General features: G+C 55.8%; 2 protein-coding genes across 7 annotated transcripts in view; one reads left to right on the top strand and one right to left on the bottom strand.

Annotated features, from left to right (window-relative positions):
* OTUD3 (OTU deubiquitinase 3) overlaps window positions 1-6,748 on the top strand; it is a 73,581-nt gene extending 66,833 nt beyond the window's left edge. For 5 of the 6 annotated variants that reach the window (XM_037140094.2, XM_037140093.2, XM_037140092.2 and 2 more), the window contains 2 exons: window positions 775-959; window positions 2,068-6,748. In XM_037140094.2, the coding sequence (XP_036995989.2) occupies window positions 775-959; window positions 2,068-2,244 (362 nt within the window). In that variant the 3' untranslated portion in view covers window positions 2,245-6,748. The remainder of the gene's footprint in view (window positions 1-774; window positions 960-2,067) is intronic. The other variant, XR_005081776.2, reaches the window with a different exon arrangement.
* A 5,568-nt stretch (window positions 6,749-12,316) lies between these two features.
* Window positions 12,317-15,271, bottom strand: PLA2G2E (phospholipase A2 group IIE). The gene is made up of 4 exons (XM_037140062.2): window positions 15,232-15,271; window positions 14,469-14,607; window positions 14,251-14,357; window positions 12,317-12,459 (listed from the first exon to the last, which is right to left on the bottom strand). Exons 1-4 carry the CDS (start codon window positions 15,269-15,271, stop codon window positions 12,317-12,319), a joined length of 429 nt encoding a protein of 142 aa, XP_036995957.1.
* Between the last annotated feature and the right edge of the window lie 1,861 nt (window positions 15,272-17,132).

Here is a 17,132-nt window from a genome sequence, read left to right as displayed (position 1 = left end):
AATACCGTGTTGTTCCGATTGAAATATTTAGATTACTAGCATCTGCAATTCTGGTAATAATCCAGAATTATTTTTACTTGAACTGAGTTTAGTTTTGTGACACAGGGGAAGGAAGAAAGATGTGATGTCTTAACAGTTTTCTTGAGTCATTTATTGAAAATGATTCCAGTACCTATTGGCAGATGCTGTTCCTGGCGTTGTAGTTTTCCGTGTGACGGGGCACGCTGTCACCTGCTTCATACGTTTGCCGTGCCGTCCTAGGGAGCGACACTGGCCTTCACATGTGACTGTAAAGCACCCCCGTCCAGGATCTGTGCCACCCAGTGTGCTGAGTGCTGGGCGTGCGGCTCCGAGAGGCGGAGGGACCACGATTTAAGTTTTATCTGACTTGGAATGGTCACGTGTAACTGGTGGCTACTGTACTGTAGCAAAGCTTTACATCCTGTTTTCTTTTCTGGTTTGGGGTGCAAATGAAAGATTTCCCCCTAAATGTTCATGTTAAAAAGTGGTTTATCTAATGAAACAAAACAGTCTGCTTGTAGGAAGCTGATGATGAGGCTGGGCAACAGGTTACTTATAAATTTCCAAATTTTATCAAAACTTTCCCCCTATGTTCCCTGCTGTATTAATTTGATAGTAGAATTGCCTCAAGGAAACTTGCTCTCCAGATGATTGTGAACTAGGGACCCAGGTAATTTTGGAGTCACTTAATAGGAGTTGATTTGTGTAACTATTTTTGGTTCTCAATTTTAATAAAATATCTTTCTTTGGAAGATGCAGAGGAGAACCTTGAGTCCAGTGGCCGAGTGCCGAAGCAGAGTGGTCCTTTATGGGAGGCGGGTGGCAGTGGCACCAGGATCTTTGGAAATCAGGGCTTAAATGAAGGCAGGACTGACAACAATAAGGTGCGGGCCAGCCCTAGTGAAGAGAACAGAGCAAATAAAAACCAGCTCCCAAAGGTACGGAAGGTGGGGTTACAAGGGTGCATGGTGGCTGCTGTAATTCGGTGGCAGTGGTGGGGACTTGGGCTCGTTCTAGTGCGTAATTTTCTTTTGATTTATAAAGCGGCAGTTGTGGAAAATATGGGGAGTGCATAAGGGATGGCAGGAAGCAGAACGAAGGCCCCTCCTGCGTGGTGCGCGCAGTGACGACCAGAAGTGGAACTGAACTTTGTGGGCGCACACTCACTCGCCTTTCCCACCCGGCGTTCCTGTGGGCACGGTTGCTTCCGTGTTAATTTGTGCTGTAAAACCCCATTAAAAAAAAGATTTTAGAGAGGCAGGAAAGGAGAAAGAGAGAAACATCGATCAGTTGCCTCCTGTACCCGCTCCGACCAGGATCAAATCTTCAGCCTTTCCGTGTGTGGGACGACGCTCCAGCCAGCAGAGCCGCTCGGCCAGGGCTACACAGTCCCATTAGTTACCATGCGCAGTGAACACCTGCAGCATTTATTTGTATAAATCTGTATTTTGCATTACTTTCTTGGCTAAAGTCCCAGGAGAAGACTTGATAGGTTAAAGGGCATGGATATTTATTTTTTTTAAGGCTTTTTGGTAAATTGTCAAGTGCTTCCCAGAAAGATGCATTCTTCCCACCACCCCCGATGCCTACAAGTAGTTTATGATGCTGTTTTAAAGACTTTCACCAAGAAGTTCAGAGCTCAAAATGCAACCTGATGTAAAAAGCCACAGGTGGAGGCAAAAGTGCAGTGAGTTTCTGGAGTCCGTTAGCTCTAACCTGGGGCATTCCATTTTGTAGAGAAAGGTGCCCTCTGGCCTGCTTGAGGGTTACCTCTTGCTGGCCTCGGGTTAACATTTTTTGTATCATTTTGAATTGGTTTGTGAGGAGAATGGAATTGATTTTGTTTGCTAGCTCACAAGGGGATGGGATGTACATTTAAATGGAAATTTGAGCAGTAATGGAAACCACGTCACGTTTGCTCTCTTTGGTGGGGTTTCTCGATCCTGGTCTTGGTGTGAGGTGGCCCCTGCTCTGTGCCTCCGTCAGCCCCATGGCCCCCAGCCTGACCCAGCCGGCGGGCGCCTCACCCGAGGTCTTGTCTTTCAGGTCTCCAGTCGGCAGCGGAGAGAGCAGCAGCGTCTGGAGAAGAAGAAGCGACAGGAGGAGAGGCACCGTCACAAAGCCCTGGAGGGCAGGGGTGGCCATAGGGACAGTAACAGGAGCGAGGCGGAGGCAAGTGCGCAGGTCACCTTGGTGAAGACCTTCGCCGCGCTCAACATCTGACTCACCCCGGCCGGCCGGGCGTTGGGAGAAGTGATGGAAGGCACCTGAGGGCACCAGACTCCCTGGGGAGGCCGTGTCCCTGCGACAGCCCGAAGAACCGCACGGGGGCCTGCGCCCCGAGTTGGTGTCCGTGCGCTGCCCGTTTCGTTCGGGTTTCATTAGTGACGTGTGTAATTTAACGGAAGTCCAGTGAAGCCGTTCGTGTTCTGTTCTTAAAATGTTGAGTTTTAGGGTGGGTTGCTAGATCAGGAAAAACCTTGTGGGTGTGACTCCATTTGCTCTGAAAATGCTGGAAACCAGAGTTCAGTGACCCTGGGATCTTTCCTTCAGCTTTGGGGTGAGTTTTGCTGTAATTGTTCGTGAAGTAGTTTAGACGAATTGTAGGAAATTCAGAATGACAAGTTCCTTTTGTTTCTCTTTCAGTTTTGGACAGATATATTAACATACAGGATCGTCTGTACCATCTCCAACTCAGGAACATGTCTAGGTTTACTTTTCTTTTAACCCACATTAGTCAGAAAACACTTCCAAGATGTGCTCTGCTCTCCCCAGGTTCCGGGAGCCAGGGCGTGGCCTGCGGCCCGGACGGGACTCACACCAGGTGTCTGTCCTTCCCGACTCCGCAGGTGCGGTGGTTCGTTCACACTGCAGCCACGCGAGTCATGCGCCTGCCCGAGTCATGCGCCTGCCCGTCGGAGAGGCCCGGGCTCTGCAGGGAAGGCGCGGTGTTGTTGAGACTTGGTGCTCGTGCCAGGGCGGCGGCCCGCTGCTGCTTCTGGTGGAGTTGGGTTCTGGCAGCGTGGAAGGCTGAGTGGGGCAGGTCGAGGCTACTCTCGAGTGTTTGCCTAGGAAGAGGCTCAAGAGTTACCTGGTTTTGTAGGGAGAATATCTGGAAGAATATCTAAGGTTGTTCATCTTCACATTGTAACTATTTTCTTCCCCATTTTTCTAGACTTAGATGCCTTCAGAGAAATAAAAGGTAACTTGACCTGTTGCTAAGTTTTTGTGTGTGTTGTGAAAGTGAACCGTAAAGTGCTGCCTTTGTTTCTGTTTAAGCTCTGTCTGGGCTTCTGATGTTGGGAAAGCTCCCTAGGGCCACATCAACGTGTCGGGGAGTTAGGGCGGACCCGCAGGGCAGAGAACGTGCCCGGCAGGGTGCAGTTCTGCGGCAGGGATCTGGGCGGTGGCGGTCTGTCGTTCCTAAGAGGAGTTAGGTGGATGTGGCCCCGAAAACTGGAATGTCTGAAGTGGCCAGTCTTGCATAGTCTGTACCTTTTGGGGACCCAGTACTTAGGTAAGATACGCTGATGAAAAGGTAAATGTTGCCTTCGCCTCCTCGGGTTTCAGAGTTGGGCGAAGGGGAGCCGAGAAGGTGTTGATGTCGCGGCGGGCTGCGTCTGGGCCGCCCGGGTTCGTCGGCCTGGCTGCCAGTAGGCGGTTTGCTTTCTTTGGTTTAATGATGTGTTTTACTTTTTTTTCTTTGGTGCCTTTTTGGAGTTGGAGTATCAGTCGCCTCTAGGAGTCGCTCCCAGGACATTGTAGTTTGGGCATCTTCTGGCACAACACACTGTGCCGTCGGCAGGTCGGGGAACTGCAGAGCGTTCTCTCCTCGCAGTTTGCGGAGTCCGGACTTTGAGAGGCGCTAGGGCTCGGTGCAGACAGGTGCAGGGTCTCCAGCGCCTCACTGTCTCCACGGGGGCGGGGAGCGTGCGGGAGGCCGGATCCTCCCCGAAGACCAAGATGGTGTGCCAGGAATTCAGGAGAATTTGGAGTCAGAAGGAGCTTAAGGGAGACCCATTGTCAGAAGTGGCGGAATCACTTTATTTGCTTCGTTAGTGAAGGTGGCCTTGGCCCTAGCAGGTTTTAGAAGTTGTAGAAGCTGCTAAACAGTTAATAAAGAATATTGGGCACATTTATTTATATACATTATCTAAATCTGGTAACAGGCTCCAACATTTCTGGGGTAAATAGCAGTGGGTTTTAACAACTAATCAACTGGTTGCAGTAATGTTCTCTCATTACTGTTTTGTAGTTTTCTGGCTGTCCCCGGTCCGTGTTGAGTACGTTAACCATCAAGGATCTGTACGTGTCTGTCCCCCTTCAGCTATGTCTTCCAGCTAAGGGTTCGAATATAGACTTCCCCGCCTCAGTTTCCCTGAAGAGTGAGGTGGGTGGAGTCTGTACTCAGTTGCCTTCAGAGTCACTTGAAAACCACCTCACGGGCAGCGGAAGGGAGGCTGTGCGGCCGTCAGTGAGGCGCCCCCGGGAGAGCTGCCTGCGTGGGCTCCCGTCAGGAAGTGGGTCTCTCCTAACCTCTGTTCCGTCTGGGCTGCTACGCGGGGCTTCCCAGCAGCCTTCAGTGAGGCTAGGAGAAGGGGCGGGGCGGCGAGCCCTAGCTGCTTAGTAGACTTAGAAACTGTACATAAGGTTTTATGAATCAAAAAAAGATTTTTTTAAAAAGTCAAAACAAGAAACAAAGTTGTAGTGGCAACAGCGCTGTACTGTGGAGGTGGGTGAATTAGAACAACGTGGAACCGCAGCCTCCAGGCAGCGGCGGTGCCACCAGGAGGCAGTAGAGAGAGTGCGCACCTCTGACTTCTCCATACGTCGGACACGTGCTTTCGGCACCGGTGAGCGGGAGGGGACCTTCGGTGTCGGCCGAGGTTGTCCGTAGTTTCTTTTTAAGCTCTGAAGACACCTCCAAACCCGTCTCGGATCTGAGGCCTTGCAAAGTGGGATCTCCCTCGTGGGGCGCTTGGTGCTGGGCTTCGAGGGAGCCTTTGCGTGGTGGGTAGTTTAAAATGCCCCATTTCCCTAGGGAGCCTTACAGCGTGAACCGGTACGGTCGGGGCGGGCGGGGCCGGGCCCCGCGGGAGAGCTGCTCATGCAGGAAGCAGGGGTCAGACGGACTCTGGCATCGGACCGCACTCCAGTGGGTCCCTGTCGTCCACCTGCAGTTGCTCTCTTTTGGAGAAACTCGAGACTCCGTCTGGGTTTTTCTGGGCGGACACAGGATGCGATCAGTTACCTCTGTGCAGTGTGCAGCCCGGACATTCAGTCGGCGAAAGGAAACTGGACTCCCTGTAAGGGCTGGCGCGGTCACGCGGGGCCTGGGGGCGGATGGGGAGGGGGCCTCTCTGGCCCCTACCCTGGGTGGGTGCACAGCTCGGTGCCTTCGTCACCTTGGGCCTCTGAAGCAGACCTTCAGGCCCAGGGCCCGGTGCGGCCTTTCTGTTCATCAGTCTCGGACCCGCCGACCCGCCGACCCGCCGACCCGGCCGTCTTGGCTTTCCGAACAGGCTTGGCTGAAACCTGGGCCTCCCGTCCGAGGTCCCGGGTCATGAGGGGGTGGTGCTGCTTCCGAGGTGTGTTTTCCAGTGGATCGTGTTTTTCCCCTGATGTTGAGTTGGAGATCCAGATGGCATTTTTAAGTTAGAGCAGGTCCCCCACCATCTCCTCTTGGAGGAGGCGAAGTGGAGATAGCGCCAGTCACAGTGCAGCGCCGGAGCCTGGCTCGTGGTCTGTCCCAGGGTGCCGTCCCTGGAGAGCCCTTAGGCTCTCACCCATTCTCCCCAAGGGGTTGCTTTCTAGAGTCTCGCTGTCCCCCCACTAAAGTACTCTGTAGCACCCTCGCAGGGAAACTGGGGAAGACGGCGGTGCCGGCAAAGACTGCACTTCAGGAAAAGCACGGCTTCTGCACGGTGACTGCATTTAAGCAGGACACACCCAGCGCACAGAGCTGCTTCCGCTCACCGGGCCGGCAGTCGGGGAAGCCGTGATCTCTGAACAGAACCTCCGGGCCCTGCCCAGCCCTCTGCACGTCTGCGTCCAGCGGGCGCCGCTGCCAGCCGTCCACGGCCAGTCACAGGCCTCAGCCTGGCGGGTCCCTCGACCAAAACTTGAGGAGCACTGGTGTGGGGCTCCTCACGCCTTCCCACCCTCCTTGTCCATTTCCCCTAGATGCTACCCTTCCAGCATCTTCCACCAGCACTGAGCTCAGGGAGAAGAAAAGAGCCAGGACTTCAAACCTCCGTGTTCCTCTTCCTGAGGCCGACGTGTGGGGGGCGTCAGGCCCCTTCGTGGAGGGGGGCGTGCGTGTCTGTGGGCAGTGCGGGCCTCGCAGGCTCAGGAACTTTCTCTCTTTTCTAATTGCACTATACTTGTTCTCGCTTCAGTCTGGAGATAAATGTAAGACCTCCGTGGGGTCATGGCCCACGGACCCGGCAAGCCTTACCCCTGGAGCTCGACGGGAGAAGCGGGGCCGTTGCCTGGTGCCCACAGTCCATTTCCTCTAGGCTGTTTGCTGCTTCCCACAGCCTGTGTTAGTCCGAACCGTTTCGTTTTTTATTTACCAAAGTACTGTACTTGGCTATTTGCAGTGTTTTCAAAACCAAATGTTTCTTTCATTGTGTTTTCAATCTTCAATACTTGGTGCAATAGATGCTGCAAAGATGTGCCACTTTATCTATGGAAAATTCACTGCACACCAATAAACTCTAGATTAAAGACAGAGGGCAGGTTGTTTGTGTCCGCCGATCACTCGCTGCTGGAGCGCAGGAGTCTGCGAGCACCTCCTGCGAAGCGTCCTCTTCGGAGACCTTGCTCGGAAGGCGTGTCCTCACGGAGGGGTGTCTCGGTGCACAGGCGCACGCACGGGGTCCTGCCCAGATGAAGCGGCAGTTGGAGTGTCAGGGCAGGTGAGTGCGCACTGGCAGAGCCGTCCCCAGGGCCTGGACCCTCAGGGTTCCTGCTCGGTGTCTAAGAGCACCTCTGACCATTTGGGGCAGAGAAGTCAGGAGCAGCTCTCTGGCTGCCACTTTGGGCTTTCTGTGGAACTCTGAGAGTTTGACCCCATCCTGGGAGGGCACACTCCACCAGACACACAGGGACAGCGGTGACTCAGCTAGAAGAGGCCCTCGAAGAGGGAAGGGGAGGCGTGGCCCAGCCCACACCAGGGGTCGGGTCAATCTGAGGTCAAGATTGGTTTTGCCAGGCCTGGCCTTGGCTTGGCTTTGCAACTTGAGGCTCCCACTCCTAATTTTGTCCTCAGTACCTTGAGGTACAATTGAAATGCCATAAAATAGCTCCAGGATGGCTCCGGCTGGGGCGCCCTTGGGCCGTGGTGAGGCAGACACTGAGCACTGCTTTGGTTGTAAAGGCTTTATTGCCTCTGGCCTGGCAGAAGGCAGAACTGCTCACTTTGGAAAAACTTGTCCAGATCTCCCTGTGGTCGAGGGACTTCAGTATCTCAAGATAGTCCATTTTTATTTAGTTTATTCACCCACTCAGTCACCCAGGAACTTCCCCCACCCACGTTTACTGAACCTGTACTGTGTGGGGGTCCTTTTTCCTGGGCATGAGTCAGAAGTGGACCTCAACAGTGTCCAGTCCCAGAGTGAAAGTGGGGAGAACACGAGCCCTGAAGAAGGTACTGCAGGGGGGCCTGTGTGTTCAAAGAGCGCTCAAGGACGCCTTGGGGGCGGAAGCGATGGGACCAGGAATGGGAGGGGAGGCGGGACATGGAGGTGGGGAGCTGAGCCATTTGGAAGGACCAGCACAAAGGACCCTCGAGTGTGCCGTCCCGGGTGTTCAGGACGGTTGAGGACATGCGGTTCGTTTAGAGAGACTGAACTACGAACGCCAGTCACGTGCCTTGTGCTGCTGGAAGACGATGCTCGTCCTGAGTGAACTGCAAAGGTCAAGCGAACTTAGTCTGCCCTGGCTGCATTTCCACATCAGCCGCTGGTCTGTGTGTGCCTTTTGACCTTGGCACAGTCACAGGTAGACGCCCTCTAGGAAAAATGCTACGGACTCTCCCCAGCCGGTTCCGCCTCCACCTCAGCCTCTCAGGGACATCAGCTCAGGGCACTGAAGGTTAATGATTTTCAAACGAGTCCACTTAACAGAAGTGAGCACTCAGGAGCAGTGAGTCAAGGGGCTATTTAAGTAAATTAGCATAATATTTGTCATATGTATGGTGCCACTTCCCTAAAACAGTTCTAGTGGTATGTCCATGGATTCGCTGGGACAGATTTCTTTCTTTTTTTTAATAGTTTACTGCAGGTGGGATAGGCAAAAATAAGTAGCCTCGTCTAGATGCAGCTTCTCCAGAGCTCCAGCGACTTTGAATAAGTTGTCTCATTAAACCTTAAAATCACCCTGCGGGCTGATGGTTCTACCCCCATACAACACATGAGGGAATAACTAACTCAGCCAAGGTCCTAGATTGGAACCCAGGACAATCCACCATGTAGGAAGCCCGGACAGGAAGCCGAATAACGGGTATAAACACATTGCCCAGCCGTTCGGAGGAGGGTGAAACCTGCCTCGGGTGGAAAAGCACCACGGGAAAGGTGGCATTTGGGATCTGCCGTAGGCCATGTGGACGCGAACACGGGGAGGAGCAGCCCGTGGACAGGGAAGCCTCTGGGTGGAAGGGAGCTGCTGCGCAGAGGTGTGGCGGCCGGAAGGCGGTGGCACGTTCAGGGCGGGGGGAGGCACACAGGGAATTAGCTCGGTGCACATGGCTGGAAGAGCAGGGCACACCGAGCTTGAACAGCAGGGATTGGCGGGCAGGGGGGAGCCGGTGATGGTTCAGGGGGCAGAGGAGCGACAGGGTGGATGTCAGGCTGTGGGGAGATGAAGGTGGCCTCGGCTGACCGGACAGGGATGGACACCGTGTGGAGAATGGACGGCTGCAGAGCCTCGGGCTCTGAAACTCCAACCCGGGCTGCGTGGATCGCTGCGGGTGTCTGGGGGAGTTACTCCGTCCAGCAGGAGTCTCCCGTCCGCTGAGGATGAGGATAGATCGTCCCGGACACAATCTTGCTGCTCTGGTGGGAGAGGGGGTGATGATTCCCCCTGGTGGGGAACACCCCGAGTCCTCCCAAATGCTCCTATCAGGAACGGTATGTGTGGGTGTACACAGCATACATGCAAAGCTCATAATGTCGAAAAGGCTACAGTCGTACAGAAACAGGTGTTATCTACAGATGACAATTGAAGGAACACAGATTTGTCATAGGTCAGGGTCTGTGAGTCGTGCTGACACCAGAGGGTCTTTAAGACGTGTTTCATGAGATAAGGGGTTAAGTCCTTATGCCTTGAACTTAAACATCTGGTTTATATCACCAGGACCATACAAAGCAAAGCAGAGCAGGCCTGAAAGGCTACAACATGTTGATCAGCCCTGATTTCCACGGGAACCCTTGGTGTGAGTTGGGTCATACCTGCCACCTGCGTTACCTGGTTTTCCAAGGAGACTTACTAGCCCCTTTCAGAGCCTGCTGTCTTGGGGCTGCAGTCTCCGAAACCACTCAGAGTGGTCCCCAACAGATGTCTGTCTGCTGGTGGGATGCATCTGATCTGTCTCCCTCTTAGCATTCATCAAGGAGCTGGGAGCAGTTTGTAGAAAAGCCCATTGAGGCAAAGAAAGGACTTGAACACGGTATTCAGTTCTCCAGTGGACACGCTGCAGAGAACCCCGAAGGAGCAGGCAGATGTCCATGGAATCATGACCGGACTCATTAGCTCAGGAATGCCAGTGTGATTGCTATCCGTTCACTCGGCAAGTTATTTAACAGAGTACCTTGTTAATAGCCTTTGTTAGGGGCTAAGTGTTGGGGAGGGGGAGACACTACCAATCCACATCCCGTTGTCAGAATTGGAGGGGCAAGCTCTGAACAGGCAACGAAGTCCCTTCTCCAGCACTGATGTAGCCCGTGTCCTTCCTTCCCTCCCTCCCTCCTTCCTCCCCTCCCTCTGTCCCTCCTTTCTTCTCTTTCTTTCATTGAATTAAGACATCCTTAGTGCCCCGTGAACGCCACATGCCGAATAGATGCCAACTAATGTGGTTATTAGGACATTCATTCTTTCACAGACCACGAATGCATACTACGTGCTGGGCACTATTTTGTGTCCTTCACACACGCCGCCTCATTCAAGCCTTGCCGCAGTCAACCTGCCAGGGAAATGCACTGTGCCGCAAAGGCAGAAGCTGAGGGTGTGTTCATGTTGGTGCTTTTTAGATCTTCGTGTGTTCACGAACCGCTCGGGGGGTCTTGTTCACCTGTAGATCCTGCCTCAGCAGGTCTGGGGTCAGGTCTGGGGTCTGCACTTCTAACAAGCCTGCTGCTGCCACCACTGCCGTGGCCGCCGCTCCGCTGAACAGAGGCCCTGCTGCTGAGTGGCAGAGTGGAGGCTCTGGCCCTGGACCCTCTGCCCTCAGTTCAGGGCTCGGTTTCATTTTCTCAGTCCTTTCTACAAGTCTGCAGCAGGAAACCAAGTGCACGTACTACAGACACACAAACACACACAGGGAATTTACACAGACCCTTTGACGCATTCACCACCCAGGTACTGATCCCTGGGAAGGCACAGGGTACGGACGACCTGGTCTGTGGTCAGGTCAGGGCAGGTGTCCTGAAGTCTTGCTCTCCAGTTCCGTTTTCACTCTGCCGGGCGGTTACACAGCTGCTGGGTCACCAGGCCCTCGCCTCATGGAAACCGCACACCCATCAGCCCACCTGGAACATGACCTTGCTCCATCTCTCCCCAAGTTTCTCATTTATGCAGCAGCCCCATCACTCTCAGGTGGTTGAAAGGACTTACTTGGTTATTTCTTAGCATGTTTATTATTGAAAATGCAAGGCGACTGATTTCACTCGCTCAGAAGCACACTTTGCCCCCATTTCTGTGAAGGCAAATCCAGGTTTAACGCAAATCTGGGTTTCCTTCAAGGAGCCTGAATAAAATGGCCACCAGAGGGCGCCTCAAGACCACTTCTCAACAATCGGGCTCTTCCCCAGGCAACCCATTTTTGCTTTAACACCGACCTTCTGGTGGTTCTTTATTGAGTAAAGCCGGCACACCTGCTCCCTCCTTTTGCTAGCACAGAACGCAGTCACCTTTTAAAGCATATGGCGACCATCCTTCGATTTCTTCATTCTATGGCATGTCCACAGTGAGCATTGTCCTGTGAAATGCCTTTCTGCATCCTTTATCTCATGGAATGGGCTCACCCCAATCCTGCAAGGCTTTATCAGCATGTTCTAGAGAGTGGAGGCCGTCTATCCATCTCTAGGAGTAGAATCTGCCAAAGCACATTGCTTCCAGGACAGGCTGCTTGCTACCTGGGGAGAATCCTTTGATGCATTAAAATTAAATGCTTCATGCCGCCAGAGTCAGCCCCATGGTGTTCAAATCTTTTTTTCTTCCCTCCCTTTATCGGGAGCCTGGTGTGGCCAGAGCAGTCTGGTCTGTCCAAGAGGACAACCAGAGGGTCGAGTGCAGTAGCTGATACCGACCCAGGAGGAACAGAAGGTGCACTGGCCTGGAAGTGAGGACCCTTCAGCTAGAACCTCCCCTCTCTGGCCCCCGGATGCCTGTCAGGCAAAAGAGGAATTTGGATAAGATGATTTGAGAGTTTCTTTTGACTCTCAGCCTGTCTGCTAATGGGAGGGACATGAATGAAGCCTGATGAGGGTGGAGACAGTATTTTCCATGCCTCTACGACCTGCCACATGGCCAGAGGTTGCCACTATTGTCTTGGATAAGAAGGTAGACTATTAGAAAAAGGATCACAAAAACTTACTATAATGGGAAATCAAAAGGACAGAATGTTGGAACTGCACATGGGGCCACCCCTGTCGGATTTGTTCCTGCTGTCCCCCAGTGCTCAGCTCCACGATGGCACCTGGAGGTGCTCCCCAAAAATGAATGAATGATTAAATGAGTGAACGAAACTGTATGTTAATGAATGATAGAATCAGAGAATATTAGAAGGATGGAAAGCATTATTCATTTATTCAGAAGAGGGAACTGAGATTCCAGGGGTGGGATACACAGTCTTCTAGGCTGGAGGGGCCAGGGCGTGGCTCTCCCTCAGGGCAACACGGCCTGGGAGGCCCATGGTGGTCCCGGCCACAGTCCGGGTGTTCTCAGGGAGGGATGGGTTTGCAGGTCAGAGATTTTTCAGAAGCACGGTCTTGGTGCACGTGTTCCCCAGGCCTGGGGCTACAGCAGCTGGAGGTGGGGGCCTCAGAAGGCCACAGGGAGGAGGTGGGGCACAGCCTCAGCAGGGCGGGGTGGGCCCCGTGCACAGCTTGTTGGGGTAGTGGGCATATTTGCGGTTGTAGGTGCCCAGGTTTTGGCGAAAGCAGAGAGCAGCCGTCTTGTCACACTCGCAGGTCTGTCGCTGGCAGGCAGTTCTGCCTGCTGGTGGGACAAGGCCAGTCAGTTCCGCCTGCCGATGGGACCAGAGGCTCTGGCTCCTGCACACTCACACACACACACACACACACGCACACAAGGGCCCGATTCAGGGCCACGCGCTCGCCCCCTCCGTTCTGCTGGAAGCTCTTCTCATATGGGGGGTGTCTCGGGGATGGGTAAGGACAGGGCGGAACACAGGAGGGCCCGCTGGGGCCCGGGTGCTGCATGGCTGTGAGAGCGTCCCCCCCCCCCCCCCCCCCCCCCCCGCCTCCGAGCGCTGGTCTGTCCCTAGCTCTCTACACCTCCCTTCCCCCGCCCTGGGAAGTGGGGGCAGCAGCCCCTGACCCCTGTGAAGCGTGGCTGACAGCCGACTGCAGCCATCTAGCAGAGAGGAAAGTCATGAGATGACGGTGACCCGATCCCAGGTGGCCTGTGTGGGCCCAGAGCTGCCTGTGCCCGCTGGAGGCTGTTGGGAATGAAACTGGGGCCCAGTGCTCTCCCCAGGAGTGGACGGAGCCCGTCTTTCTGGTATTTACCTTCACCATCCCCCTCCATGTGTGCACCCACACCCAGCCAGGGGACCAGAACTGGCATCAGGCACCGGGGCCCAAAGCCCCCTCGTCCCTCACTGCCTGTCCACCCGAGGAGCTCTGGCTCCTTTCTGTCCCCAGGAATACGTCTCGCAGCTCAGCGATGCCCGGGCTCTTTTCCCCTAGAAGGTCAGTCTCCATGTCCCATCCGGGTTCCGCCCTGGCTGCTATTTCGGCAAAACTCAGTGTTGGAAGAGGCGCCAGTCCTTAGGGTGGCTCCTGCTTGGGGCTGGACTAAGGCTGGCAAGTGAGCGCGATTATCTGCTTGTTACAGAGGAGGAGGCAGAGGCTTTCGAGGGGCTCCCTTGTGCCCCCGAAGCCACACAGTGTGTAAGGTGAAGCCCCAAGCCTGTGTCCATACCCACCTGACACCTCCTGGCACTGTCCTGACAGGTGGCCATCCAGCCTTGCTTGAACCCCCAGTGAGGGGGGCTCACTCCTGACAAAGTGGCCTTGCCGAGTAGTTGGCTGCAGGAGCAAGGAACCGGGCCAAATCTGTCCCCTGGTTCTGGTCCTGGCTCTGCCCTCCCCCAGGGCAGACCTTGGAGATCTGAGCTGAGTTTTCTGTGACCCTCCCGGCCCTTCCTTGTGCCCCCACTGGGCCTGCTCGCCCTCCAGATGCCCCTGGTTATCTGGTCTGGGCTCCCTGGGGAACAGGGCTGCATGAAGCCCTGCTCGTTCTCACTTGGTTTGGGCTGCTTCCCAGGGCCCGGACCAGAGGAAAGCTAGTTGGTCCAAGTGAGCATTGAACCTGGCAAAGCTGAGCAAATGGGCCTAGCCTGGCAGCCCCGTGGGATGGGGGGGTGGGGTCAGCCTTTGGGAATGTGGTTCGCTGTCCCAAATCAAAGCTCCAGCATGCTCTGCCCTGGGATCGCACTGGTAGCTGCCTCCCAGGCCGGGGAGGGTGCGTGAGTGCGGCTCCTCCGGCACCTGGCTCAGCTCTGCCCCTTGGCTCCTTTCCCCAGAGACTGGAGCTGGGAGGCCTCCAGGTGGGACGAGGTGCCCGGGTCCTGGGGGTCTCTAGATAGATGGGGTGCCGGGTAAACATCTCTGGCTGATGGACACGCCTGTCCCCAAGTCCGTGATGACGGAAGACCCCACCCCTCCAGCCCAGGGCCTGGCTGAGGGGTCACCCTCAGGAGGGGTTCCATCTGACACTGGCCCCCCTCCCCAGCATCTGGGGCACCTAGGGCTGTCCACTCACCACAGAGGACGCTGCGCCTGTTGGCAGAGAAAAGGTACCTCTCCAGCTTGGGCTCGCAGCCCTGCTTCTCCAGACGCCCATAGCAGCAGTCATGGGCGTGGCAGCACCTGGAAGGGCCACCAGGGACTGTCTGGGGGTTCAGAGGGGAGGTGGCCCACACAGGGCATTTGGCCTCAGCTCCTCTACCCACCAGGCAGGCCCTGCCCCACCGTGCTCACCAGTCTGTCTCGTCCACGGGCCAGTGGGAGCCGCCGATGCCGCAGTAGCAGCCGTAGTCCGTGTACTGCAGCGCTGACTTCCCTGTGACCCTCTCGATCATCACCCCGAACTGGACCAGGTTCCCGCCAGCCAGGGCCACTGCAGGGAAGGCGGGCGGGTGCCATCAGATCCCTGAGGGCCCCCTGAGGTCCCCTCCAGTCCTAGTCCAGGCACGTCTCTGCTCGTCACCTCCTGTCTCCACCTCGCCCCAACACCAGTGACGCTGGTCAGTGATGATGTCTCCGGGACACCCATTGCACCCTGAACCCCTCGTCCTCCCTCACGTCAGGGCACCCGATCCCCCCCACTCTCCTGTACCATCTCCCAGAACACCCCCCGCCCCATTTCCCAAATGTCTCCGAGCGGGTCCTGCCCATCTATCTCCCCAGGTGTCAGTCCCACGCCCCGGAAGCACCCTGTTCCCACCATGTCTCCTAACCACCTGGACTTCCCCCAGTGCCTCCAGATCCTCCCAAAAGGGAAGCTAGGGTGGGGGATGGAGTGTGGGTGGTTGGAAGCTGTGTGTGTTGTCTGGGGTCCCCGCCAGCCCCTTTCTCTAACCCCCAGCCCCCCTGGGCTGCATCCTTCTCCCCACCCGCCCACCGATGGTCAGTGAGTTCAAGTAGAACTGGGATCAGCTGACCCACCACACCCTCCCCAAGGCCAGGCTCAGAGGCTCCCAGCTGGGTCAGCGGAGAGGTGAAGGTCACAAAGGTCACTTACCCAGGAGGCAAAGGATGGTCAGAAGAGGGGGAGGCTTCATCGCGGGGGAGGGGGAGGGGAACTGGGACCGAGAAGCCAAGCTGCAGGAAAAGGAAGTGAGTGGCCCCCTCTGATCTCCCGGTCACGTCCTCAGTTAGTTAAATACCCCGTTCTGTCCACTCCCCATGATTAACCCTCGAATACCCAATGAGGCAACGATATTTCCAGGTCTGACACTTCAGCCAAGCTCCCAGGGGAGGGGCCAGTAAAGGGCGTGAGCCCGCTTCCAGGCAGCTGGGGGGGTAGTCTGGCGCTGTCTTTGTTCTCAGGTCCCTTCCCAGTCCCTGCCCCTTCCCCCAAGTCATCACTAGCTCTGCCCGAGGAGCTCTGAGCAGGGGCTGTGCCAGGTGCTTTGCCTTCTCGGTATTTTTTTCTCACCCCCATTTCATTGATATGGTGACTGAGGCCCAGAGAGGTGGAGAAGCCTAAGTGCGCACGGCCTGGGAGGGCCGAGTCTGTCCTGCTTCCCCGCAGCCGGCTCTGTTGGTGTGGCCTCTGCTCCTGCCCCTCGCCTCCCGCCCAGCCTCCGTGTCACCCAGAGGGTGACCACCCACAGGACCCCGGGAGCCTGGGAGGCCATTTCTCCAGGAGCCGACAAGCCAGCTGAGTTAGGGACCTTCTTTGTTGCTCTTTCCTGGGGAGGCTCCTGTCTGTTGGACACCCAGTGAAAATGCTCCCAGGTGTGAATTCTACCTCCCCAAGTTCTCCCACAGTCGGGCAGTGGCCCCCCAGGCCAGCTTGTCCCCCAGGGAGAGCTGCTGTCCCCACGGTCAGACAGATGGAGGAGAGGGTGGCTCCGCTGTAGTCAGGAATTTCACAGGCCCACTGGCCCTGGACCCCCAGTGACTCGTTTGCTGACCGCAGCCCCCTCCCTTCAGTCCACTCCAGCAGAATGGGGGCAAGACGCCCCTGCCCCGGCCTGCTCTCCCTCCTGGCTCCGCCCTCCCTGTTCCTGGTCTGGGACTGGGATAACTTGACTATCCACTTCCACCAGCGTCTGGGACCTGGGAGCCGCCTGATCTACAGCCTCGGAGCCCTGGTTCCGCCGTTTATTGCGTGGCCTTGGGCAGGTTCGTTTCCTGGCTCCGAACATGGGTTTTCCTATGGTGAAGGTAGAAGGCATCCCACCCTTGGCTCCTTAGTGCAGAGTTCAAGGGCAGTGAAGCAGATGGACCAAACAAAGCACTTACTCTGTGCCGGGACTGAGATGAGACCCTCCAGGTGAAATCTCAAGGGGCCCTCAATGAGCCCCATGACGTGGGTGCTACCTCACCCCCCCCTTTATAGAGAAGTAAACTGAGGCCCACGCCTAAGTCCTTGGTGAGCCAGAATTTGGGGCAGGCAGTTCAAAGGGCCTAACTAATTGCTGACCAGTGCCTTGCACCCACAACGCCTTGAGGTGCCTCAAGATGTGTTCATTTCTTTCAAACCGGAAGAGAAGAATGACCATAATCCAGCCTGGGCTACATTTGTCTCCATCCCAATGAGGCCCTGGCATTGGCTTTTTACTTGCTGTGGCCCTGAGCTTAGGGGCCAGGAATGTCTCCTTGTAGTCCCTGACGTGGGGCCTGGCCTTGGCCTCCTTTCCAGTGGAGAGGCTGGGTTTCGCACTGCGGACGGGAGACAGTCCCCACCCACCAGGGACGCGGTTCTGGGGAGGTGTCACCTTGGACAGGGAGAGGAGAGCTGGTGGCAGGGACCCCTGGCAGCGATTTGGAATGAAAGGTTTTAGACGGAGAGGCGGGTTGGTGAACCCTGATGTCCATTAGGCTGCGGCCCTGCCTCCGGCCCCAGTCCTTGCTAATAACTCCTCCTAGACATCATGCTGGGCTCTCTCACCCGGACAGAGCAGATTTGGGGGC

This window comes from Artibeus jamaicensis, unplaced genomic scaffold, assembly GCF_021234435.1.
Source record: "Artibeus jamaicensis isolate MK-2021 breed Jamaican fruit bat unplaced genomic scaffold, CSHL_Jam_final scaffold_847, whole genome shotgun sequence".
NCBI classification, from domain to species: Eukaryota; Metazoa; Chordata; class Mammalia; order Chiroptera; family Phyllostomidae; genus Artibeus; species Artibeus jamaicensis.
The sequence above is the reverse complement of the archived record's forward strand: the minus strand, read 5'-3'. Positions and strand labels throughout refer to the sequence as shown.

Coding starts and splice junctions, on each gene's coding strand:
- PLA2G2E (XM_037140062.2), bottom strand. CDS start 15,271: ATGAAGCCTCCCCCTCTTCTGACCATCCTTTGCCTCCTGG. Junction 14,608..15,231: donor GACCATCCTTTGCCTCCTGG/GTAAGTGACCTT, acceptor CCTTCCCTGCAG/TGGCCCTGGCTGGCGGGAAC. Junction 14,358..14,468: donor CCCGTGGACGAGACAGACTG/GTGAGCACGGTG, acceptor TGGCCCTTCCAG/GTGCTGCCACGCCCATGACT.